Source organism: Sminthopsis crassicaudata, chromosome 2, assembly GCF_048593235.1.
Source record: "Sminthopsis crassicaudata isolate SCR6 chromosome 2, ASM4859323v1, whole genome shotgun sequence".
Classification (NCBI taxonomy): Eukaryota; Metazoa; Chordata; class Mammalia; order Dasyuromorphia; family Dasyuridae; genus Sminthopsis; species Sminthopsis crassicaudata.
This window is the reverse complement of record NC_133618.1, coordinates 480,962,360-480,989,910: the sequence shown is the minus strand read 5'-3', so window position 1 is coordinate 480,989,910 and position 27,551 is coordinate 480,962,360. Positions and strand designations below refer to the sequence as shown.

The 27,551-nt window shown below is 31.8% G+C and overlaps 1 protein-coding gene across 2 annotated transcripts in view; it reads left to right on the top strand.

Annotated features, from left to right (window-relative positions):
- SHCBP1 (SHC binding and spindle associated 1) overlaps positions 1 to 26,277 on the top strand; it is a 35,647-nt gene extending 9,370 nt beyond the window's left edge. The window contains exons 5-13 of one of the 2 annotated variants that reach the window (XM_074293290.1): positions 2,092 to 2,184; positions 7,308 to 7,541; positions 7,621 to 7,786; positions 8,085 to 8,205; positions 15,611 to 15,742; positions 16,363 to 16,481; positions 22,112 to 22,198; positions 22,579 to 22,720; positions 25,448 to 26,277. In XM_074293290.1, the coding sequence (XP_074149391.1) occupies positions 2,092 to 2,184; positions 7,308 to 7,541; positions 7,621 to 7,786; positions 8,085 to 8,205; positions 15,611 to 15,742; positions 16,363 to 16,481; positions 22,112 to 22,198; positions 22,579 to 22,720; positions 25,448 to 25,782 (1,429 nt within the window). In that variant the 3' untranslated portion in view covers positions 25,783 to 26,277. Of the gene's footprint in view, positions 1 to 2,091; positions 2,185 to 7,307; positions 7,542 to 7,620; positions 7,787 to 8,084; positions 8,206 to 15,610; positions 15,743 to 16,362; positions 16,482 to 22,111; positions 22,199 to 22,488; positions 22,721 to 25,447 lie in introns of both variants that reach the window. The other variant, XM_074293289.1, reaches the window with a different exon arrangement.
- The last annotated feature ends 1,274 nt before the right edge of the window (positions 26,278 to 27,551 follow it).

The window sequence follows — 27,551 nt, the reverse complement described above, 5'->3', positions numbered from 1 at the left end:
ATCTTATGTAGCTAAATTTTTGTATATTTAACTAATTAACGTAGGAGAGTGAGTGGATGTTCCTTTTCATTAAAAATGCTTAAATTGTTTTTTTAAAGGCTTAATTTGATTATTTAAGGATAGAGTACATTGTTGTTCCTTATTTATTTTATCTAGAAACTGGGAAATAGTCCTCATATGATTAATAAACTCTCCATATCCATTATTTTATTTTAAGAACTGGGCCCAGGTTTTATAGATTGAACATTTTCCTCCTTGTCATCTAATTCAATCCCAGATTGTAAGTAACATTTCTGACAGTGTACAAAAAAAATTTAGCACAAAATACCAACAGTGATTCTATGCTAAGCATATTTATTGCTTTTTTGGGGGCAGTACTTTATGGTTCAGCAGTATTTTATGACTCCAAAGTACTTTTTACCTCATGTTATCTTAGTTGATTCTCCTTAACTTATTCAGTATTATATATGGAAAAACTTAGTCTTGAATCCAGATTTTGCTATTTCAACTCTTACTCTTCACTGTAACATATTGCCTTTTCATGTCCAAGAAACTCTGTTCAACATTAGAAAAGTGAAGTAGTCATCCTGGTTCTATCAGTGTTTCTAATAAGTAAAACAGTTGGAGGTAAAGGAAAATTGCTTGTATTTTATAGAATTATGAATAATAGTGTGTGTGTGGGTAAGAACTCTTTGGATTTGTGGTTCTCTCAAAAGCAAATTAGACGAATCCAATCAAAATATTCGTATTTGTTCTAACTGATTATAACATTAACTTTTTAGGGAAAATTATAAAATGATTTCAAGATTTTTCTTTGCCACCATTTTGCATAAGAAGCTGAAGTATATTTTCTTATACCTTTTTGTGTTTAAATTTTTAGATTACAACTAAATATTGTTAATCAGATATCTCATATCTTTGACCATACTATATCATTTTATGGTAATTTATTAGTTTCAGTTAAGATGACACAAGCCTGATATTTAGAATTCTTCGTTATGAATCATTTGAAAATTAATGTTTATGGTAGATTTAAAGGGGAAATTTAGGTGCTTTTTCTGATGTAGAATATGTGAATGTGTGCACATTTAGATGTGTACACATCTATATAGCCATTTATTCATATATCATTCATATACACATAAGCATATGGTATTGAATATAGAGTTGTTCCTATTGCCATGAAGACCTGGTTTCCAGTCCTACATGTGACACATACTAGCTGTGATCCTGAACAAGTCATTTAACCTCTTATTATTTTAGGCAATTCTCTAAAACTATAAGGTTCCTCTAAAACTATAAGTTACAGAGAAGATAGAAAAGAATTTCCTTATTCAGGAATTCCCTGTACCAATGAACTCATGAATTCAGTCCTTAAGCCCATAGTCATCCCAATTTTGAATTCATAATACTTATTTTACTACTAAGCATTTGAAACCAGATGCTAATTATAGTGTTTTATTTTAATTTTTCATGCATATTTGTGTTCTGCCTCCCCATGTAGGCTAATTGTTTAATCATCTTGGCAAAGGGTGGTTTCCTTTTTTAGTTTATTTTACAGATGAGGAAATTGAAGCAAACAGTTTTAAATGACTTGTCCAGGGTCACACAGCTGGTAGCTGGTAATTGTCAGAGGTCAGATTTGAATTCAGGAAGCCTTTCTAACAGGTTTGGGGCATTATGTACTGTACCACCTAGCTGTAGTAGCTAATTGTTACCTAAAGTGAAAGAACCATACTATAATGCTCTTAGTATTTATTATAGTGTCTTGTTTATTTATATTTGTTTTTGGATGAAAAAAACTGAAAGAATCAGTGATTCTGGAAAAACTCCACAAGTAGGTAGAAGGAATGTTTATACTTTAGATACTTCATAATTCTGAATTTTTATTAGGATCTGAAAGAATGTTTGAGATATTCTTGTTGACATAACTGCTTTGATTTACAAGTGCAAGTTCAGTTTTTGTCCACAAGAATTTTTATATTTTGAATTAGTGATTAATTTTTAATGTTTTATATATATATATATACATATATTTATTTATTTATCTTATTTATTTATTTATCTTATTTATTTATTTATTTATTTTAGGTTTTTCTACCAAAATATTTGGAGGAGTTGGGATGAAGAGGAGGAAGATGAATATGATTATTTTGTCAGATGTGTTGAACCTCGATTGCGTTTGTAAGTGTATGTCATTACTGTTCTCAATACTGGTTTATTTCTTTGTGCCTACAGTGATTACAAGTGCTTTTAACTAGCTTTTATTTTTATCAAATCATATAAAACTAGAGCTCATGCAGAAACAGCATCCTTTGCAATGGCCAAATTTAGCTGCCAGTCACTTGAGGGCAATACCTATGGGGTGGTGGAGGAGGCAGTGGGTTCTTGATTCAGAGCTTACATAAATTTAAGAAAATAACTGAAAAAAATTCATGCTTAAACAATTATCTAAGCAATATCATTCAGTGGAAAGGGTGCTGGGTTTGGAATTTGAAGGTTAAGATCAAACTTTGGGTCTACAAGTTACTTACTGGAAATCTAAGGAAGTCTGTTCTGGCTGTTTTGGGCCCTGATTTCTTATATGTATAATGGAAGGAAGACTTCTAATAAAGTCTTTTCAAACTTTGAATCTATAATCCTATGAATCTCACTTAAAAAAAAAAATTCAAGGTAACTAATAACATTTTGTTAATAAAATCACAGAATTTGAGAATTGGAGGGGACCTTAGTGTCTCTCTAGTTTCAGTACCCACACCAAAGGAGTCCTCATCACAAATCAAATCAACAAGCACTGATTAAGCTGAACTGTATGCCAGGCTCTTTGCTGAGCTGTGAAAATATACAAACAAAAAGAGAGAACTTGACTTCAAGGAACTTATGCTCTAATAGAGGAACACATTAAAAAAAACTGAAAAGAAATGGGAGGGAGAAGGTCTCCAAGGCAGACAAAGTCCACAAAGTCAGGGGTACATCCTGGAGAGGAATGAAGACATGGATAGCCTGGGTTCCTTGCCTTAGATGAGATTTTTGGCTCAACTATTCAATAAAGGGAAGAGACCATAGGGATAGAGTGAATTTCTGGAGTGTGAAGTGTGATGGTCAGGATCCAATGAACTTCCAGGAGAAGAAGGCTTCTATGCATGATAGAACTAGGAGTAAAGCATGGCCTAGTCATTCTCCTTCTAATGGAGATTCTAAAAGTAACTAATCAGAAGAGGGGCCATGGGGAGAAACGCAAACTTGTAGATGGCATATTGGAGAGAAATCTGGAGAGTTGAGAGTAGAGCTCCAATAGAAATGAAGCTTACTCACTCTATCTAGATCTACAACAAATTTAGATTAATAGTACTATTGAAAAATAGCAAAAATCATTTGAATAAAAGAATATTTTTCAGTAAATGTAGTTTTAGTCCAAGTTCAGATGGTAATTTAAACTAGACTAATGAAATATTGTCAGGATGTTATAAAGTAGAAATCTTTGTATTTGTCAAAATGACTGTGTAAGAATATTATTTAACAATGAATAACTAAGTTGTGAATATAGGTTCACAAATGCTTAAATAATATTTTTATTAAGCAGGCCAAATAACATCCTAATTATGCCATTTACATAATTTACATTGAATTCCTTTTTTTAAGGAAAATTTGAGTTCAAGGTATCCTTATGCCTTTACTAGCTTTGACCCTGAGTAAGTCACCTACCCTTGAAATGCCTCCATTTTCTGTAAAATGTGGATGATGATATTATAGCACCTACTTCTCCAGGTTGTTGTGAGGATAAAATAATATAACATTTGTAAAGTGCTTTGTAAACTTTTAACCCGAATAAATGGTACCTATTATTCAAAGATAAGTATATCTTGTTACTGTTTTATGGTCTGTTATTGAATTCTAAAACATTTAAGTTTCGATGAGGTTTGAATGAACAGTTTTGGATTATTTACAAACTACATATTTTTCTGGGTTATATTGAGTCATATTTCTGTAAGAAGTATCAGGTTTCCAGTTGTCTCATTCATAAAATGAAGCAAAAAACTGTAAAAGACATGAGATATTATTGTCGGCTCTAGTTTGCAAATAGATCTACATAGTACATTAATGGTAAAATTATTTTGAGATTCCATTGTAAAATTTGAATCCAGTTCTAAATCTTCTACCTAAAAAACTGAAAACAAACAAAACAGAACCCCTTTTTTGAAGTGTTACATGCCTTTTCTCAGTTACTTTCTTAAAGGTCTAAAACAAATTTCTCACTAGATTGTTCTGCACTACTTTAGGATTGCTTAGGTAATGCATGACTTTGAGCCTTCCATTAGATGGTGCTATAAAACCAGATAACTTTTCATGAATTCCAGAAGAGTTGACTAAGTAGGCAGTGTTGAAATGTGAATAAAGCTTGAACTTGTACTTTGGAAAATTTTTGAAAATTTTTTAATGGAAGGTGCTTTGGTTGTGTTTATTAATATACTAATCCTGTTAATTTTTATAGAGCCTTAATTGCTCAAGGAAGGACCTGTTGATTTAATTAGTCAAAAATTTGAATAACAACATAAAAAGAGAGACTTTAGTAATAGTTCTTTTAGTTTATTGTAATGTGTAATTTATTTTTTCACAAATCAGCTGAGATTTTTATTATCTCCTTTCCTTCTTATTTTCTAAGATATGTGCTTGGCATGTCAGAATTTCAGCCAGCCAGAAAATTCTCAAGAATAATATAATTTGGGGCAGCTAGGTGGCGCAGTGGATAGAGTACCAGCCCTGAATTCAGGAGGACCCCAGTTCCAATCTGGTCTCAGACACTTAACACTTCCTAGTTGAGTGACCCTGGGCAAGTCACTTAACGCCAGCCTCAAAGGGGGGGGGGGAAGAATAATATAATTTAAAGAATAATGATTTATTTTGACTTAAATGAAATTAAATGATAGCTGAATGCTATTTGTACTGGAGAATTTCATCTTTACTCTTAAAAATGCATTCACATTTCATACTTTTCTTGGTAGTCAATAAATGATTTATACACATTTAACAAAGCTGATAAGGCTGAAGGAAGGAAAGAACTATTTTCAAAAATTGAGAACAATCTTTGTTGTTGATGAAGTCTTTTTTTTTTTTTTAACATTTTATTTTATTCATTATTTATTTAAATAACTTTTTATTGACTACATATGCATAGGTAATTTTTTTACAACGTTATCCCTTACACTCACTTCTGTTCTGACTTTTCCCTTCCTTCCCCTAGATGGCAGGCAGTCTTATACATGTTAAATATGTTATAGTATATATCCTAGATACAATATATGTGGCAGAACCTAACAGTTTTCTTGTTGCACAACAAGAATAGATTCAAAAGGTAAAAATAACCTGAGAAGAAAAAACAAAAATGCAAATAGTTCACACTCATTTCCTAATGTTCTTTCTCTGTGTAGCTAATTCTGTTCATTATTGATCAATTGGAACTGAATTAGATTTTCTCTTTGTTGAAGATATCCACTTCCATCAGAATATATCCTCATACAGTATTGTTGAAGTGTATAATGATCTCCTGGTTTTGCTCATTTCACTCAGCAGTTGATGAAGTCTTGAATGTTATCATAAATAAGAACACCACAGAATACCAGCCTTGAAGTCAGGAAAAAATTTGGCCTAAGTCATTTAATACCAATCGCCCCAGCAAAACAAACAAAAATAAATAAGGGCATTCTTTAAGAAAATGTCAAATGAGAGTAGAACTGGAGATATAACTCAAAAAAAGCACATTATACTTTTTTGGTATTATAGCATATAGTAGATATTTTTTATTTTCACTTTAAAATATCATGCTTTAAGGCTTGTTGATCTAAATTAAATTACATAGATGATTTTTAGGTTGTCCATACAAGTTGGATTTTAGAGATTCAATATAAAGAATAAAAAGATGGCTTGAGTTGGGCATCAGAAATATTAGGTTGCTTATTCTTGAATTCTAACTTCAATTTTTCACAACTTTATTATACTTTTGGCTGGATAACTAATGTTTTGTTTCTCCATTTCTCTTTGTAAAGCAGAGTTTTAGAATGGCTTTACATATTCATACTTTAATCAATACATAAAAAGTTTCTTTCCAAGATTCATCTGATGTATTTATTTGAAAAGAAATTAGCTATTTATATTCTTTTAAAGTATCATTTGTTTTCATCATTTGGTACCAATTTATTTAGGATTTGGGTTCTGATTTTTCTCTCTATGTTGGGACTTGAACTGAGGTTTTTCTGACTTTAATAATAAAATTATCATTTTGAAACTTTTGACAATGTTCTTTCTCTTCAGATGGTAATGATTTTACATCTTTAAGTCATTAGTTTGAACTCCAGTATATAAACATAAATTATTTTGTTGATCTAAAAGAAGTAAAATTTTTTAGTTCTCTGTGATATTTTAGAGTAGATGGCTAAGCAAATAGCATAAGTATAAAGTAGATTTATAGAATTGTCCAGCAAAATCTTTATTCTTCCATTTTAGTGTTTCCTTATTTTAGTGATGATTTTCTCTTTAGAATCTGAAATGTTTAATTTTTCTAAATTGGTTAATCTTCCCTAAGTGAAGACTCAGCATAATCAGGGATAGTACTGCTAAAAGGCAAAAGTAAGAGTTGAATTTCTTGTAAATCTTGATGTGTTATAACCATGGTGTGTTTTGTGTGTTTTTTTTTTTGTTTGTTTGTTTTTACACATTTGTAAAGTTTTGGAGTTACTTTTCCTCCCCTTTTCTTGAGACTCCTTTTTCCCCTTATTTTGCATTTCTTTTCCTCTCTTTTATGTTTACCTAGTCATTTTTTCAATTTTGCATATAGGAGAAGAAAGGTTACTTTTATCTATTTTTTTATTTTTTGCTTAGGCAATTGGGATTAAGTGACTTGCCCAGGGTCACATAGCTAGGAAGTATCTGAGGCCAGACTTGAGGTCCTCCAGACTTCAGGGATGGTGCTCCATCCACTGTGCTATGTAGATGCCCTAGAAAGGTTACTTTTAAAATGATAATTTATCAGTGGTGTATAGTAAAGAAATATCTTTTCCTGATGGACTTTTCAGTATTAGAAAAATATCCTGGCCTAAGGGGAAAAAATGAAATCGATTTTTCAAAATACTTAATGAACTTAAAATGATTTTCTTTTCTCGTCTGTCTTCTGGTAGGTACTCTTTCATGCATTTAGAATTAGAATACATTTGATAGTATACAGTTAAAACAAACCACTTTCTATGTCTTTAAGAAAGGTGGATCTGGTCCTCTGAAAGGCTGTGATTTTAACTGTGTTTTTAAACTTACAGACACTATGACATACTTGAAGGACGGGTCCCTTCAGGTCTCATTGTTGACTACCACAATCTACTTTCTGAGAGTGAAGAAATTTATAAGAAGTTTTTAAATCTGAGGAGTAGTATATCAAATGGTGACTCAGACACTGAATTACAAAATGTTTCCATGGCTGAAGGATTAAGGCTGTATTCTGAAATAGAACAGCTGAAACAGAAGTTAAAACTCATTGAAAACCCTCTTCTAAGGTAGTGTATTACTCTTAGAATGATAATCTTTACCACATGGCTCTTGTTGAGAACTGACAGATGTATTTGTACCTTTAAGATACGTGTTTGGTTATCAGAAACACACTGGCATTCAAGCAAAGGGAGTTCGTCCAACTGGTAAAAAGATCACTCATGTTGTATCTACTTCCATGATGGCTAGTCTGTTGCATTCTCTGCTCAGAGACAAGCTTTATCAGGATTCTCATGAAGAAATGGAAATTCAGGTATGTCCAAGTAGAAAAAATACTTCAGATTTATTCTGAAAAAACTTAGAGATAATTTCATAGAATTAGTGATATATACATAGTAGGATCTTGATGTTTCTTGAACAAATTAAAAACAAACTAGTAGGTGAAGAGAAGAGATTGCCAAAATCGTACATTCTTTCATCATCAGTGGCCATTAAATTATTTTTGGTAATATATGTGTCAACCATATGTATTAATTATGTATTAGATTTTCCAAGTTGCAGTAACTTTTTCATTTTGTTTTGAGTTAATTTAAATTTTTTTTCTTTTTTAGTTTCATAATGACCCATTGTCAGCTATAAATGTTTGTTATGAAGGAGACACTGTTATTATTTGTCCTGGTCATTATGTGGTAAATGGCATGTTTTCTATTGCTGACTCCATTGAATTAGAAGGTATGTATAAAAGGTCACCTAACCAATTGCCATGCATTGCATGCTTAAGAGAAGTCAATTACTAACCTTAGTTAGATTTTGAGAATGTAAATTTAGTGTTGAATGATTTCTGTGAAAATTTCTAAGTGAGTTGTCTTGAAATCTCTCTTGGGCTGAAAATTTTGGGATGCTGAGTAGTTTCTTCATAGTCCTATTTTATGTGGTATATTTGTGTTTTGGAAATAATTTGCAAACACAAGATGCAAAAATGAAAACAAATTATTTTAAAAAATTATAATTTAAAAAAAATCCCAAACATTTTCTAGGCAATTGTGTATGTTGAGATTTCATATTTAGAATATATAACTGAAGTGGTTTGAAACTTGGAGTTTCCCTTGGTCTTCTGTCTTGCTTTTTTTATACATTTTTGAATTTATAATTCTTGTTGTAAATTCAACTTATTTCCATGAAAGAAAGGTAGTATCATATTTTGGGAGTTGGCATAAGGCAAACTATTGTTTTTAGTATAATTCTTTAAGAAAGTTTGGTGACATATTACAAATTCTTTATTTTATACCTTGACTGATGTATTCTTTCTTTAAAGATTTTTAACATTGAAAGAGCCTATTAAAAACAAACAAACAAAAAAAAAAAACACCAACAACTTAGTAGCATTCAGTCTTAACATATATTTGGAGTGACTTCTAAATTTGGATTATTTTACAATCCTTTAACTTTGTCCAGTATGTTTCTATAATGTGTCAAATATATATATACAAACCTGTTCTACTATTTACCAAAACAGCTTCAAGTTAGCAATAAAGTTTGTAATGCAAGAAACCATATATCATTTTGGTGTTTCTACAGCTGTTCACATACTGCTTAAGCTGTATTCTTTGTCTGTATCTTGTCAAAACTTCTTAATGGAAGGAAGGCTGGGAGTTTAATTTCCTGCTGTTCACCACTACATCATCTTATCCCCCTTTTTATTTTATGTGTATAATTTTCATTCTCTTCCTCCTTTCCTACATTTGATTTATAGAGATGTGTGTGTATAAATAACACATCTGCAAAATAAATCATTGCAGGAAAAATACCTTTTTCTTTAGCATAGTGAAAACAATATTGGTATCATGGATTGTGTGGTAGATGAGAGGATTTCTTGAATTGGTGAGGAAATTATAGCATAATTGCTAGAGCATAATAAATGGCTATATAGAATTCCAATAAAACCTTTTAGAGAATGACTGTTGGTAGTTATGAAGAGGGAAAAAAGGAATATGAATTTACTAATGGAAATTTTCAGAATTTTGAAGTTTATATGGCTTTTTTTTTTTTTTTATATGAAGTGAATAGAAATTTGAGTACTTAAGTTTTGCATTCCACTAGTAAGAAATTGAATAGCTACCGGCTTTTAAGAGGAAGAATTTTTTTTTTTTTTTTTTTTTTTTGAGAGGAAGAATTGTTTCATTTCTAATCTTTGTATTTCTTTTACCTAATATGGTACTTGCTACATAGTAAATGTTTAACAAATACTTTTTGATTGATTTTTAATGTATAGATCTGACTGTAGCCTTCATGAATTCTCCATTTTATATATAGGATAAAATATGAACTACTAAGGCTGGCTTTCAAAACACTACATATTTTGGTTCTAGTCTGCCATTGCAGTCTTTTTTCATACCAATCCATGTTGATTATTCTATGTTTTAGCCAAATAGTTCTCTCCTGACTTTGCCCTGCCCTCTTTGACCTCCAAAAGTTAGCTCTCACTATTCCTCCCTGCTTAGAATGAATTTCTTCCACATCTTTTGCTCCCTTTTATGAAATCCTTAATTTTCCTTCAAGGTCTAGCACAAACTACCTTTTCTATGTCCCATTCCCCTCCCCCAGCCTCCCTTTCTTCATTTCTCCTCAGAATTAGATGTACTCTAATATTTTATCTGATTGATCTCCTATATACTTAATACATCCTAACTTGCATGGTTATTTGTACAGGTGTTCTTTCTGGGCAGCTAGATGGTACAGTGGATAGGGTCTGGAGTCAGGAAGACTCTTCTTCTTGATTTCAAATCTGGCTTCAAACTGTGTGACCCCGGACAAGTCACTTAACCCTGTTTGCCTTAGTTTCCTCAGCTGTAAAATGAGCTAGAAAAGGAAATGGTAAACTACTCTCATATCTTTGCCAAGAGAACCCCAAATGAGGTCATGAAGAAATGGACATAACTGGAATGACTGAATGACAGCAACATTCTTTCTTTTAGACTAAGGCTCTGGGATACATAATTTTTTTTTTTGTCTCCTTAGTTCATCATACATTGTGCTGTATATGGTAGATACTTAATGTTTGTAGAGTCTAGCTAATGCTGGGTATTGAGAAAAGCGTACTCTCTTCTCATAATTTATTTTGTAAAAAATTATTTATGCTAATACGCAAATTTATGTATTAGCTAGGATCTGAGTAATGAGTTAGTATGTTCTTCAGGTACCTCAGGAGTAGTTGGCCAGCTGGGACATCTATGCTGAGTGATCTGATTCAGGGTCAGACCAGCACAGCTTTAGAGTCCAGGGATCCATGGTTAGACCTGTCCTGGCTGTACAGTTTCCAGTTCTAGGTTTCCCTAGATCTTGGTTCAGTCTTGGTTTGTGAGATAGAAAACTCTACTCTTTGTTTAGGATCTAGGCTGCTGTCTGGACCTGTTCTCTATGGTTTATAAGCCTCTGGCTCTTTGGAACTGCATTGATAAAATGTTCTTACTATGATTTATTCTTGAATTTCTTTTCATTTTTCAGCCTGGGTTTCTTTTTCTTTCTTTTTTCTTTCTTTCTTTTTTTAAATTCTTGTTGGAGTAGTTTTGAGAAAATTGAGCTGTTCCACTTCCATGAACCCTCCTATATTGAAAGATGGCTCTTCTTTTTTATCTTTACATCGTGGTTATTTCCTTTCCATCCTTTGCCCAGACTGTACCCTATTTAGTAATAAAAAAAAAAAACAATCAAGTTAAAGTAGATGTATTCACTTGTCTCTTCTGCTTTGAGGTTCGAGGCATGTTTTATTGTTTATTTCTCAAAACCATCATTAGTTTTTTACATTACTCAGTAGTTTCCTTTTCATGATATTTTCATTAATGTTGTAGCTATTATCTATATTATTTAAGGCCTGCTTATTTTACTTTAGTTTGTATGAATATTCCATATTTCTCTGAATTTCTCATGTTCTTCATTTTATATAGCACAATAATATTCCATTCATATACTATCAGTTCTTTTTTCTTTCAACTATTGATAGTCACCCACTTTGATTCCAGTTCTTTATGTCAAGGAATGCTCCTTTGAATATGTTCTGAGATATATGGGGCCTTTTTTATTTCTGCCTTTGTCTTCCTGAAAGAATATGCTTAGGAGTGGGGTTTCTGCATGCAAGGGCCTGGATAGTTATTTGTTAGTTTTCTTATATGTTCCAAAGTCATAATCTAAATGAGGAAGCAGCTCTGACACCTGTTGTTGGTGCCTTGCTTCAGCCTCTTCAGTAATGACTCTTCCTATAATTTTCATTTTTTGTTAGGTGAAAACTCAAGAGTTTTGTAATTTTCATGAATCATACTATTAATGATTTGGAATATGTTTTCATATTCCCATTTATAATTTGCCAGTCTTTCTTTGAAATATTGTTTATTGGGGAATGGCTCTTGATGTTATTTTTTTTTTTCCAGTACTACCTTGCATATTTTATATAGCAAGTTTTTTATTGTTAATAATTGCTGCAGATATTTTCCCTGATTCTCCTATTTTTCTTCTAAATTTATTTCAATTTATTTGGTCACATATTTTGTAGTCAAAATTGTGGTTTTTTTTTGATGCTCTATTACTTGATTCTCAAATGTTCCCAGAATATTTATTATTTCTTTCTCCCCAATATGTTCTACCTTATATTATGCATGTGTCTTCATATCAGCAGTAGACCATAAGCTTCATTTTTATTCTTGGTATCCCCATTTCCTAGAACAGTCCTTTGTTTATGGCAATCATTAATAAATATTTGAATTGAAATGGAGTGATTGATCAATCTTTCATATTAAATCAAGGAAATAAGTTCTAGTATAGAGCCTTGCAAATAGTACTAAGTTATACTGATCCCTTGATGCCTCAGTGTAGAATAAAGATGACTCTGTATATTTGAAAATCATTACTTCAGAATGTATACTACCAAGGTCGAATAGCTTGGATAGATTCAGAAGCAAATCATCAAAAGGTTGACCACAAGGTGTGAAAGCATTTTTTTATCTGTACCAGCTCATGAAGATATTTACTAAGGTATGGATCTGCATCAGTGAAAATAGTACCCATTGAAATTACAGATGTTTTGTATTATTTGGAGTAACGTCTCAGCGGTTCCAAGTAAGATAACCTTTTTCAAGACTTGTTTCATTAAAATGCAACTTAAAGTTCACCTACCTAAAATTACAAATTTGGATGTCTGGCATATACAGGAGCACTTTCACTATATGTAGTACATATAATGTACCTTTTTTTTTTTTTTTTTTCTTTATATAGCTTTTTATTTACAAGATATATGTATGGCTAATTTTTCAGCATTGACAATTGCAAAACCTTTTGTTTCAACTTTTCCCTTCCTTTCCCCCCACCCTTTCCCTCAGATGGCAGGTTGACCAATACATGTTAAATATGTTAAAATATAAATTAAATACAATATATGTATACATGTCCAAACAGTTATTTTGCTGTACAAAAAGAATCGGACTTTGAAACAGTGTACAATTAGCCTGTGAAGGAAATAAAAAATGTAGGTGGACAAAAAAAGGGATTGGGAATTCTATGTAGTGTAGGTTCATAGTCATCTCCCAGAGTAGCTGGTTCAGTTCATTACTGCTCTATTGGAACTTATTTGTTTCATCTCATTGTCGAAGAGGGCCATGTCCATCAAAATTGATTATCATATAGTATTGTTGTTGAAGTATATAATGATCTCCTGATTCTGCTCATTTCACTCGGCATCAGTTGATGAAAGTCTCTCCAGGCCTTTCTGAAATCATTCTGCTGGCCATTTCTTACAGAAAAATAATATTCCATAACATTCATATACTACAATTTATTTAGCCATTCTCCAGTTGAGGAACATCCACTCAGTTTCCAGTTTCTAGCCACTACAAAGAGGGCTGCCACAAACATTCTTGCACATACAGGTCCCTTTCCTTTCTTTAAAATCTCTTTGGGATATAAGCCCAGTAGCAACGCTTCTGGATCAAAAGGGTATTCACTGTTTGATAACTTTTTGAGCATAGTTCCAAATTGTTCTCCAGAATTGCTGGATGCATTCACAATTCCACCAACAATGTATCAGTTTTCCAACATGTCCTCCAACATTCTGTATTATCTTTCCCTGTCATTCTAGCCAATCTGACTGGTATGTAGTGGTATCTCAGAGTTGTGTTAATTTGTATTTCTCTGATTAATAATGACTTGGAGCATCTTTTCATATGTCTAGAAATAGTTTCAATTTCTTTACCTGAGAATTGTCTGTTTATATGCTTTGACCATTTATCAATTGGAGAATGGCTTGATTTCTTATAAATTAGAGTCAATTTTCTGTATATTTTGGAAATGAGGCCTTTATTGGAATCTTTGACTGTAAAAATATTTTCCCAATTTATTGTTTCCCTTCTAATCTTATCTGTATTAGTATTGTTTGTACAAAATCTTTTCAATTTGATATAATCATAATTTTCTATTTTGTGATCAATAATGATCTCTAGTTCTTCTTTGGACATAAATTCCTTCCTCTTCCACAGGTCTGAGAGGTAAACTATCCTATGTTCTTCTATTTTATTTATAATCTTTCTTTATGCCTAGGTCAAACCCATTTTGACCTTATCTTGGTGTATGGTGTTAAGTGTAGGTCAATGCCTAGTTTTTTCCATACTAATTTCCAATTTTCCCAGCAATTTTTGTCAAACAATAATTTCTTATACTAAAAGTTCTTTGGGTTTGTCAAATACTAGATTATTAAAGTTATTAGCTATTTTGTCCTTTGAATCTAACCTATTCCACTGATAAACTAGTCTATTTTTTAGCCAATACCAGATGGTTTTGGTAACTGCTGCTTTATAATATAATTTTAGATCTGGTACAGTTAGGCCATCTTCATTTGATTTTTTTTTTTTTTTTTTCATTAATTCCCTTGAAATTCTTGACCTTTTGTTTTTCCATATGAACTTTGTTGTTATTTTTTCTAGGTCACTAAAATAGTTTTTTGGGAGTCTGATTGGTATAGCGCTAAATAAATAGATTAATTTAGATAGTATTGTCATCTTTATTATATTTGCTCACCCTATCCAAGAGCATTTCTATTTTTCCAGTTGGTTAGATCTGACTTTTTTGCTCATCATATAGTACATTTTTACTTATAATCATTGAATTGAAGAGTTAAGACATAAATAAGAAATTATGCTTTTGACCTGCTTTGGATCTCTTTTGAAATGAAAAAACAACCAAACTAGTGCCAGTTACAGAACACCTTCTTTTCATAGTAGATTGTTCAAAGATTTTTTGATTGGGGCTTATGGACATCTAAGTTATAAACTTTTTACCTATGTAGCAACACAGGAAAGAGAAGACTTTTTAAATATTTGAAAATTGAATAGTTGGATTATGACCCTTAGCAATGGAATATGCTAATTTTTTTCTGCTGTGAACATTATTCTTTGAGTGCCATAACCATTGAAAATATTTTGTCTACATATGTTTTTCTTTCATATAGAATGGAATTAGAAAATGTTCTTTTGACAGAGTACCTCTTTGACATTTTGAAGGTAAAACATTCAGTATAGTGTCTTGCATATAATTGATATTCAATAATAAAGTTGAATTTTTTTTTCCAACAGTGAACTATATGGTTCTTATTAAATGTATTAATGTGTTTTAATGTTTTGAGAGGCTCAGGTTTGCCTTTTCAACCTAATTTAGACTGATTACTATATCCTTTCAATTCAGTTTTGTACATTTAAGATTTAGGTTCAGGTTTGCCTTTTCAACTTAATTTAGACTGATTACTATATCCTTTTCAGTTTTGTACATTTAAGACTTAGAAAAATTTTTGACAAGCCTTATTAGTGATATTGATTGTTTCTAATCCTATTTTCTAGCAAATACTGAGATTTATGTAGCTGAAAGTTACATGGAATAGGTTAGGGAAAATCTTAGTGACGTTAGGTATTAAAAGGGAAACTTTATAGTGAAGAACTGTATCAATTCTTTGCCCAAATCGAACAAATTGTTTTATCTAAATTCTTGTTGGATTGACTGGTTTTATAACTATAATTTTGAAGGTCAGTGAATCACAAAAACATATTTTTCAGATTGAGTTTATATTTTTTCCAATTCATCTTAAATTTTTTTTTTTTTGTAGGATATGGTCTGCCAGATGACATTGTAATAGAAAAGAGGGGGAAAGGAGACAATTTTGTAGATTGTACAGGTGCCAATGTTAAAATCTCAAATGTGAAATTTGTTCAGCATGATGCTGTAGAAGGAATCTTGAGTAAGTATCTGAATTTGTTGGACTTTTTAGTTTTGAAGAAAAACTTGGTGTTTATCAGAGTAACAAGTATAGACAAACCCTTAAGTTCTCATCACCTTTTACTGAATGGATAGACTGATTATTTTTATATTTAGAACGTACAAAGTACAAAGTTTCTCAAAAAGTTTGAAAAGATTTCATAATAAATTGCTTTTGTGTACTTATACATTTGGCTAAGATATTCATAATGCTTTTTTAGGATTCTAATGCTTTTTGCCTCCCATGATCTGTAGCCTCTTTGTAGAATTTATGGCTTGCTTCTTTATCTAGCATTTTCTACAAGAAAGGTTAACCTCCACTAATGAAAATTCAAAAATTTTATTTTTTCTTTTATGGCTATGAAAGTCTGTATGTGTCTGTTAGAGAGCAAATCAAGACATTGTCATTTATCTAATTGATAATGTTAGAATTGTGTTGTGTGAAGCATTGTTACCATCAATTCACAATTAGTTTTGTGAGAGTTACCTTGTGGAGACTTTTAATTGTCAGCTCCCTAAAAATACTTAGTTTTTATGTTAATGTTTGAAAAGGTGAGATAATTTCTAATGCAACTAACACTAAATGAGCATTTTTCATTACAGGTATTCATCGTGGCAAGACCACATTGGAAAACTGTGTGTTGCAATGTGAGACTACAGGAGTAACAGTTCGAACGTCAGCAGAATTACTAATGAAAAATTCTGATTTATATGGGGCCAAGGTATGGTACATAAAACTGTTTACTTTATGTAAAGTACCCCAGGTAATTTTTTTTTTTTTTTTAACAAAACAACAAAACCAAATTAAGAAAGTTAAATAATCTTATTAAGCATTTTTGCAGTTCAGGGAAAGAGGAAAAATAAATCTCAAAGTTGAAGTCAACTTGAAGAAAAACTTAGTCTTTTAAAATAATATTTCTTAGTTAACTAGCTCTTATTAGTCAAATATAAATCGTTCAAAGTTGCTGAATTTCTCTTTTCTTTCATGATGTTTCACACCTGTTTCTCCTACTTCCTAAGTGATTAGTTAGTATAATTGATTTATAGCAATTTGATAAGACCAAGTTTGCCTATTTGATCTCTATTCAATCTACTGTGTTCTGTTGCATGTCTATATACTATATAACTACTTGTAGGCTGATATTTTCCACAAGTCAAGAGGGGGAAGACCATTCAAGAGTAAATGGCTTGTCATAAGAGGTTATAACTAGTAGAAAAATAGCTTGATGTAATGGTCATTGATGAAGCACTAGTTGGGAGTGCAGTTTGGAATGTGAAAAACTTACAAAGGCATTCTTAAATGTAATGCAATATTATTGTGCTATAAGAAATTAAGAAATAGGAGACCAGGGATGGCTTATATAAATTGATATAGAGTAGAGCCTGAATAATTTATACCATAACATCAGTATTGTAAAAATAATTCTGAAAGAAATAAAGATTGATCAATAAAATAATAGACTATGATTCCTCTTCATCAAAGAACTAATGATGAATGCTGCTTGCCTCATGAGAGGGAAATAATAGACTAAATATGTTGAATGAATATAGCAGATGTGGGAATTGCTTTGCTTTACCCTTACATTCCTAGAACATGATTCTTAAGTCATCTCCAATTTATGAGAATCCTGATAATTTCCAGTTCTTTGCCCCTACAAAAAGAGCTGCTATAAATATTTTTGTACCTACTGATCCTTTTCCTCTTTTTTGATTTCTTTGGGATATGGACTCTAGAATTTCAAAGTGTGCCACTGTATCATCTGCAAAAAACAATTTTTTTTTTCATCTATACTTATTCTCATAATTTCTTCAATTTTTTTCCCTTGATAACTGCCTATTCATATCCTTAGGTCATTTACCAATAGGGGAATGATACTTATTCTTATGAATCTGAATCAGTTACTTACATATCTTGTGAATAAGGCATATCAGGAAAATATGCTGCAAAAAAATTTTTTTTTCTTCTAATCTTAACTGTATTAGATTTTTGTGCAAAATTTTTCAAATTATATATAATTGAAATTGCCCTTTTTATTTTCTGTGATCCTTTGGATCCCCCATTTAGTTGTGAACTCTTCCCCTATCTATACATCTGAAAGGTAATTTCTTTCTTGTTTCTTTATTTGTTAATCTGTGATTTTTTTTTAATTTGTATTACACATCCATTTATTGAGAACTTATCTTGACATGAGGTGTAAGGTGTTGTTCTAAACTTAATTTCTACTATATTGTCCCTTTAGAAATGTTGATTGATGCTGTTAAGTAGTTTCTCAGCAGCTTTTATGAACTAGTAAATTTTTATCCTAGCAGGTGGGGTATTTGGACTTAGTAAACACTAGGCTGCTAGATTTGTTTGCCTACCTAATTTGTTCCACTGATCCATCTTTCTATTTATAATCAATATCAAATTGGTTTGACAATTATCATTTTGTATATATTTTGAGATCTAGCATTGTTAACTTTCTTCCTTCCCACTTTTTTTTTTCATTATTTCCTTGAGATTCTTGACTTTTTATACCTCCATATAAATTTTTATTGTCCTTTCCCCCCTAGTTTCCTAATCCTTTGATAGTTTGGTATTATATTGAATATGTAAGTTAATTTAGATTATCATTATTTTTACATTGGCTCAGCTGACCCTGAGCAATTATTATTTTTTCTAGTTATTTAGGTTTGTCTTATTTTTGTAAATAGTGTTTTGTAATTCGTTTATTTATGTAATACTTGTGTATATCTTGGTAGGTAGACTACCAAATATTTCACAAATTTTGTAGTTATTTTAAATGGAATTTTTCTATTTTTTCTTCCTAGTTTTTATTGACAGTATACAGACATATTTGGGATTTATGTGGCTTCATTTAAACCCTGTAAGTTTTCCAAAGCTTTTAGTTCAATTATTTTTATTTGAAACTCTTAGAGTTTTCAAAATAATCAGCAAAAAATAGGTTTTGTTTCTTCTTTATCTGTGCTTATTTTCACAAATTTTTAATGCTACAACTAGCATGTATAGAATTATTTTAAATAGGAGTTGTGACAAAGAACTATTGGTTTATCACCAGTAATGCTGGCTCCTGGTTTTATATTTGTACTATTTGCCATGTTTTTAAAGGAAATTGTTATTTATTTTTATCATTCTAAAAAATTTTGAGTTCCAAATTCTCCCTCTCCTTCTAGTTCCTCTCCTGTCCAATGAAAATCAAGCAATATGATTTCATACATGTGAAGTGATGCAAATAATATTTCCATATTAGCCATGTTGCCCCAAAAAGCACAAGGTAAAAAAATAATTCAATCTACAAATCAGAGTTCATCAGTTCTCTCTTGAGTTGAATAGCGTTTTTCATCATGAGTCCCTGGGAATTATTTGAGATCATTGTCTTGATCACAGTAGCTAAGTTTTTAACAATTAAATATTTTAATATTACTCTTATTGTGAAAATGTCCTCCTGGTTTTGCTCTTCACTTTATTTTGCATCAATTCATGTAAGTCTTCTCAGGTTTTTTTGAAACCATCCTTCTTGTCATTTCTTATAGCACAATAGCATTCTATCAAAATTACATACCACAACTTGTTCAGCCATTCAGTCATTTTTATTTTAAAATGAAAATAGTGGAGTAAAGCAGTTCATGTCTAAAACAACCTTCATTGGAAGGAAAACAGGAGCCCATATAAACCAAAAGAACAAATCCAAAAGTCTGAATCAATATCCCTGCCTCCCTAGAGGACAGAGCAAAAGACAGAATTTAAACAGAGGGTATAAGAAAGGTACAGTCAGAAACAAAGGACATTCATTTACAGTAAAGTATAACAATAACCATTTCCAATTGATGGGCCTCCCTTTAATTTTACAGTTCTTTGCTTCTATGAAAAGAGATACTATAAATATTTTTTTACATCTAGATCCTTTCAACTTTAATATCTTTGGGATACAAACTTAATAGTGATGTTGCTGCTGGGTCAAAGGCTATGCATAATTTTATAGCTCTTTGGGCCTAGTAAAGAATTGTTCTTCAGAATAGTTGGGACCAGTTCATAATTCCAGCAACTGTGCGTTAATGTCCCTATTTTTTTCTTTTCTTTTTTTTCCTGAGGCTGGGGTTAAGTGACTTGCCCAGGGTCACACAGCTAGGAAGTGTTAAGTGTCTGAGACCAGATTTGAACTGGGGTCCTCCTGAATTCAAGGCTGGTGCTCTATCCACTGCGTCACCTAGCTTCCCCTGTGTCCCTATTTTTTAACATTCCCTCCAGCATTTATAATTTTCTTTTTCTATCATGTTAGCCAACCTGATGGATGTGAGGTGCCTCATAATGATTTTAATTTGCATTTTTCTAGTCCATAATGACTTAAAACATTTTTTCATGTGACAATAATTGGCTTAGATTTCTTTTTCTGAAAATTACATGTTCGAGGCAGCTATGTGGCATTGTGGATAGAGCATGAACCTTGAAATCAGGAGGATCTAAGTTCAAATTTGGCCTCAAATATTTGACACTTCTTAGCTGTGTGATCCTGGGCAAATCAGCTGACCCCAATTGGCTCAGCAAAAACAAAATAAAAAAAAAAACAAAACAAAACAAACAAAAAAAGAAATGACTATTTTTGTATTGGACTATCTGCCATCTGGGGGAGAGGGTGGGGAAAGGAGAGGAAAAGTTGGAACAGAAGGTTTTGCAAGGATCAATGTTGAAAAATTACCCATGCATATGTTTTGTAAATAAAAAAGCTATAATAGAAAAAAAAAAGAAAATTACATGTTCATGTCTTTTGACTATTTATCAATTGGTGAATGGCTCTTTATAATTTTGGCTAAGTTCTCTATATATTTAAGAAATTAGAAGTATTAGAAAAAATTACTATAAACTTCTTTTTCTGAATTTTTGCTCTTCTCATTTTGGCTACATTGGTTTCATTTGTATATATTTTTCACATTTTTAATTTCACATATTTAAATTGTCTACTATCTTTCCTGTGATCCTCTTTATCTCTTGTTTGGTCACAAATTTCCTTTTCTCATAGTTCTGACAGGTAAAATTCCTTTGTTTGTAATAGCACTCTTTATATCTAAATAATGTACCTATTTTTGGTCTTGTCTTGGTATATGATGTGAAGTCTTGGTCTATACCTAGTTTCTATCAAAGTGATTTCCAATTTTACCAGCAATTTTTGTCAAATAGTAAATTCTTTATCTTCAAAACTTGGATCTTGGGATTTTTCCAAAAGTACATTACTATAGTCATTTACTATTGTTCTGTTTACCATGCTCAGGAGAGGTTCATTGAGCAGAGATGGATATTGTGTTTTGTCACAGGTTTTTTTCTGCATCTAATGATAAAAATCACAGGATAGTATATATGTATAACTATGTATTTACATATATGCATGCACATATTCATATCTGTACAACACATGCACACAGGCCCATACACTTCATAGGTAAGGAAACAGAGGCTTCGAATAAAATAACTCACTGACAGTTCTAAGACTAGCACTGGGCAGAGCAAGGAGTTGAACCTCTGTCAAAGAATTAACAATTCCTGTAAGCTCCCATTGCCATTTTCTGCCATTCCACCGCTATCATTGTAGGATAGGTTCTGGATTATTTTTACTTTTTTAAAAAATGGATATAGCCAAAGATATTTTGTCGCCTGTGGCTAGCTTGGTTAAAAACTTTTGTAAGAATCCAGGATGGTCCTTGATTTTGATTTATCTGTTGCCTAATATGTATTTGGCTGGCATAGATTTTGAGAATGGAGCATTAAGTGTTTGAACCCAAACCTGGGTTTGAATTTTGACTTATTTTTACCTGGTGAGCGTAGATAATTGCTTACCCTGTCTAGGCCACATTTTGCCTATTTTTAAATTGCTTTCTCAGCATCTTTTACAGTCATTTGGACACCACAATTATCTACCAAAATGTGGCATCAGAGGGACAACAATGTTTTATAAAAAAATTCACTCAACGTATTTTGATTACCTTTTAATTGGTTCTGGAGGAGAAGAATGGTCATTTTGAATTAGTTTTATCTCTTTGAAGGAAATTATTAAATAATTAATACTTTTTGAAGAATCAGAAAATTTATCTGCCCTGAATTAAAGTAACCAAAAACAGAAATTAAGTGTTTGAACCTCTAAGGTTCTCATGCAACCTGGTGGAAATAAAACAAATGGAAATGTTGGTAGGAATGCCTATTTAATAAATTGATAATAAATTTGATTTATATAATAAAATTGATTTATAAAGTTGTAGTATTTTTAAGAGACTAATTTTAATGATAATAAATTTAGTCTTATTTCTGCCTTTTTCATTTACTTTTTAAAACTGATAACTAATATCTCAAATTAATTTATAGGGTGCAGGTATAGAAATATATCCAGGGAGTAAATGTACTTTGAGTGACAATGGGATACATCATTGCAAGGAAGGCATACTAATTAAGGTGAGTGCAAACTGAACTATGTTCTTTTACAAGGTTAGATTGAATTTATTTATTGAATGTTTGTTTTATTAAATTCTTTTGTTCTGGTTTTGGATTGTGGAAAAAACATTTGCAGTGTATGGATTTCAGTAATATCAATAATTGGTGATTGGAAGTTTTCTGTCTCTCATAGGAAATGTTTTTCCTTTCCCTATATCTCTAGATAATTGAAGAGAAAATGTTGTATGTCATTCAGAACTCAGTCTGTGCTGTAACATATTAATAAGCTTAGCTTTTTACTTTATTTTTAGACTAGCCTGGAAAAAAGTGAGGAGAAGATTTTAAAATCAGGCAGTGTTGGATGTGACAGTTCCTTAAAACATTTGTTTTCAATGTCACAGGACTTCTTAGATGAACATTATGACATTCCCAAAATAACTATGGTGAATAATGTCATACATAATAATGAAGGCTATGGTGTTGTCTTGGTGAAACCTAAAATTTTTTCTGACCTGCAAGAAAATGTTCAACATGGATCTGAAGGTACACTATTTTTATGAATTCTTATTACAAAAATATGAACTTAGACTGTTTGAGCTAAACTAAAGCTAAGGCTTTGATTCTATGTCCCCTTGGGGAGAAAAGTCCTTTCCCATGATCAGGTGATTGGGTATGAATGTAGAGCCGTGGCAGTATTCCATTTGTGTTATTCTTCTCTTAATACCTGGGCCTTGGTGGAAAAAAATGGGGTTCTTTATCTGAATATATGTCACATCCTCCTCTTTTAGATTATTTGCTTCTTTAGAGTAGGAACTATACCTTTTTAAATTTTTGTATATCCTTAGCACAATCCATAGTAGGCCCTTAATGTTTGTTTTGATATGTAAGGGATATATTATTCCAGGAAAACAAAATTGCTATTAATCAACAAGCATTTGTTAAGCTCCTACTTTGTGCTAGGCATTGTGGTAGGTACTGGGGATTTAAGTTCAAAGAACTAAGAAATCCCCACTCATAAGAAGCATTCTAGTGGGGAGGATAAGTATATATGTAAGTATATATAAAATAAATATAAAAAAGAATGGTACATGTAAATACAAAGTGGTTAAACATAAAGTTGGGTGAGGGGTAGCCACTAGGGAAGAAAAATTTTCTGGGTTGTAGTGAGAAAGGATAGTTGCTAGTCCAAAGACACCAAAATGAGAGATGGAATGAAGCGTGATAAGAACAGAGAAGGACCACTCTCCCAAAGAAGTATAATGTCCTTTGAGGCTAAAAAGATACCAGGCTTAGCTTTGAAAGCTAAGCAAAGAAGTATATATTTTATTTTGAGGCAATAGGAAGCCACTGGAATTAAGGGAGTCAGTCACACTGTTATTGCTTAAGGAAAATCACTTTGGAAGCATTGTGAAGGATAGGTTGGGTGGGAGTGGTGAGAGACTTGAGGCAAGAGACCACTTTAAGAGCCTCTTGCAGTAATCTTGAGACAGTGCTTTTTGTCCCTTGAACCTCTTTCAACAACAAAAAGGAATGTGTTGTGAATCTGTAGGGTAATTTAATATACTCCTCATGATATTCTTTGCAGTAAACACTCCTTAAAACACCATTAAATAATTTTTAGCATAAAGTCTTTGGACACATCAGCGAGAACTACTAATTGAGGCATTTAGAGAGTTCACGTTAAAGTGATAGCTATGCATTCTGAGGGAAGGGGTGTTGTAGAGGAAGAAATAGCACGATTTGGCACCTACTTGAATCTGTGAATAAAAGAGGAGGAGAAACTGAAGTTTATCCCTAAAAATGCAATTATGAACTTGGGGAGAATAGAAGGAACATAATTTTTTTAATTATAGCTTTTTATTTACAAGATATATGCATGGGTAATTTTTCAGCATTGAGAGTTGCAAAACCTTTTATTCCAATTTTCCCCCTCCATCCCCTATCCTCTCCCCCAGATGTCAGGTAGACAAATTCATATTAAATATGTTAAAGTATATGTTAAATATAATATATGTATACATGTCCATACAGTTATTTCGCTGCACAAGAAGAATTGGACTTTGAAATAGTGTACAATTAACCTGTGAAGGAAATAAAAAATGCAGGCAGACAAAAATAGAGGGATTGGGAATTCTATGTAGTGGTTCACACTCATTTCCCAGAGTTTTTTTGCTGGGTGTAGCCAGTTCAGTTCATTACTGTTCTATTGGAACTGATTTGTTTCATCTCATTGTTGATGAGGGCCACGTCCATCAGAATTGATCATCATATAGTATTGTTGAAATATATAATGCTGTCCTGGTCCTGCTCATTTCACTTAGCATCAATGCATGTAAGTCTCTCCAAGCCTTTCTGAAATCATCCTGCTGGTCATTTCTTACAGAACAATAGTAATCCATAACATTCATATACCACAATTTATTCAGCCATTCTCCAATTGAGGGACATCCACTCACTTTCCAGTTTCTAGTCACTACAAAGAGGGCTGCCACAAACATTCTTGCACATACAGATCCGAACAGAATTTCATCAGAAATAGTGATATTTGTAAGAAGGAACAGTTTGGGATAAAAGGTAATTAGAAAGTAGGGTCAGGAAGACTTAGGAGAGAGTATCAGAGAGGAAAAGAGCAGAAAGTGTTAAACTAGATACAGTACAGCAGGACTTAGTGAAAGAGGATTTTAGAAATCTAGTTCAACTATTTTCTGCAAATGAGGAAGCTGAGATCTAAGAGTTATAGGGACTTGCTGAGAGGGACAGTGAATCTGGAGTAGGATAAATGGAAGTATAGCTAGCCAGTAGCTCCCTACTTGCAAAGAATTCTTTCCTTAGTTTTTCCATTTTTCTTGGATTTCAAAGCTAGAGTTTACACAGTGATATTGGACAATTCACCTAATATATTAGGGGCTCATGACCTGAATCAATCTATTGTTTATTTTTAAATGCTAGAGAAAGTTTAGACATTAAGTGGATGTGTGTGAATTTAAAAGCTTTGTTATAGAGCAGAAGATTCAAAAAATCAAGGCACAGTTATGTTCATGAATAAAAAGAAAAGGAATGAGAGCCTGGTTGTATTGGGAAGGCAAAGAAATCTTATTGATAGAAAATATAATATGGGAAATTTAAAATTCTTTTAATTGTTAGATGCAAGAAGAGATCTTGGTCAGAAAAACAATTGGAAGTTATATTAGATGATCATGTTGAAATATTTTCTATTTAGTTGATTTTGTGTGCAACTTGATTTCTGTTAATTTGTTCCTTTTCCCCTAGGAAATAAAATACTTAAAGTTCAGGAAAACGAAGAAATAGGTGCAATGGAGAAAATGGGACAAGAAGAGCAAATGCAGTATGCATCTGGTGAACTGGGGCCATATGCAAGACCTGAGTTTTGTGACCAAACTGACCAAATGGAAGGCAACTGTGAAATTGTCAATGAACTAGTGGCTGCTTCCACGAGGAAAGGCCAAATAAAAAAGAAAAGGTTGAGTGGCCTGGGCATCATTGAAGCCGATGATAACCTAATGTCCCAGGAGATGTTTGTTTCTATTGTAGGCAATCAGTTCAAGTGGAATGGAAAAGGCCGTTTTGGTACTTTTCTTTTCTGATGGAAATTTATGTTTAAAAATGTTGGATTTGCACATGCTACTATAATAATCACTGCTTTTCTCATAGGTAGCTTGCTTCTTGTCTGGTATTGTATATTTGTTATTCCTTTTGTATTTGAATGAAATGCAACAATATTTATTCTTTTCTGCAAATGTTGCACAGAAATTATTCTCCTTTTATAAGAAAGGTGAAAAATAAAGAATTTTTAAAAAGCCTTGTAGGGACTAAAGTTGGGGCTAGAATTATTCGCCCAGAAGCTTTGCTTTCTTTTTATTGTAATTGACTTATATTGAGAACATTAAGTAAGTTTTTAGTATATAGTACTTTAAATCTGGTTATTGAGGGAGAGGACTGGAATTAAGGGGAACATGACCAATAGAGCAATATGAGCATTTCTCACACTTTTTGTTTCTCAGTCCTGATTGTGGATCTGATTTCTGTGCAGTAGATGCTGTGTTGAAATAAAAACCTTTATGATTAGGAAGTTGCTCACATAATCAAACTGATTTTTAAGAGTAGGATTCATTTTTTGGGGGTAAACTATGCAATCATCAAAATATCTATAGATGATGTACTCACTTTGAAACAGAACTAAAAGTATCATTAAGAGTATGTATAGAACTCTTCCACTATTGCTGAATATGAAAAACTCAAAAGTAGTGCTTTTTCTTTTACCATGACAGTATTCTGATCAATTTTTTCATTCATCTTTTCCAAGACGAAATGAAACAATGTTACTATATCTTTTTGGGGTTAACCTTCTTAATATGACATAAAACTTGAAAAAAAAAACACCTTGAATTTATATTGTATTTTTAGTATGCCTATCAATTAAAATTATAAAGAGATTATATTGAACTTGAATCCAGTAATATGTCTTCAAACTCCTTCAGGCAGTAAGCACCCTAGCATTATTTGTTCTAAAAAAATAGTAAAATTTAAAAAAATGTTTTATGCCTTTTTCTTGCAGGTGAATTAATCCTAATCCTTATCATTTTTCAGATTTCCTTACAAACAATTTGTTTTGTTATTGAAAAGGTGATTTTTTTTTTTTTTTTTTTTTGCCATAGGTTAACTATGGCAAAATAGTTTTTGGATTATGGTTAATTAGCTGTAACATTCTAAAACCTTTTTGTTTCTGTGCAACATAGTATAGTAGAAAAAGCACTGGGTTCAGAGTCCAGTATAGACATTAACTAGCTATGTGATCTTGGGCAAATCATAAAAGTTTTCAGAATCACTTTTCTAATCTGTAAAATAGAGATATTTTTATTTTCTACTACTAATTTTGTGAAGAAAGTGTTGTGCAAAACTTAAACACTATATAAATAAGTGGCAGTTATAAGAATGTTTTAGTTTTTAATGTATTACATTTTAGCTTAAAATGGTTTTCCAAGAGGTCTGATATCTAAACCCACAGGCCAAACTTATTTTTAAGAAAATGATAGTCAAGTAAATCATAAAAAACTGAACATTTCTGTTAGCAGTCAGTCATCAAGCATTTCTTAAGCACTTATTATGTGCCAGGCACTGCCCTAGGTTTTGAAAATGCAGCAAAAAACAAATTCTGCCCTTAAAGAACTCACGATCTAATGGGAAAGATAGCATTCAAACAACTATATATAAACAAGATATATGCAGGATGATTTGCAGATAAACTTAGAAGGAGAGCACTAAGATTTAGGAAGCCAGGGAAAAGTTTTTTTTTTTTAATCAAACTTTTTTTGATAAAGCATTTGGGGTTAAGTGACCTTTCTCAGGGTCATAC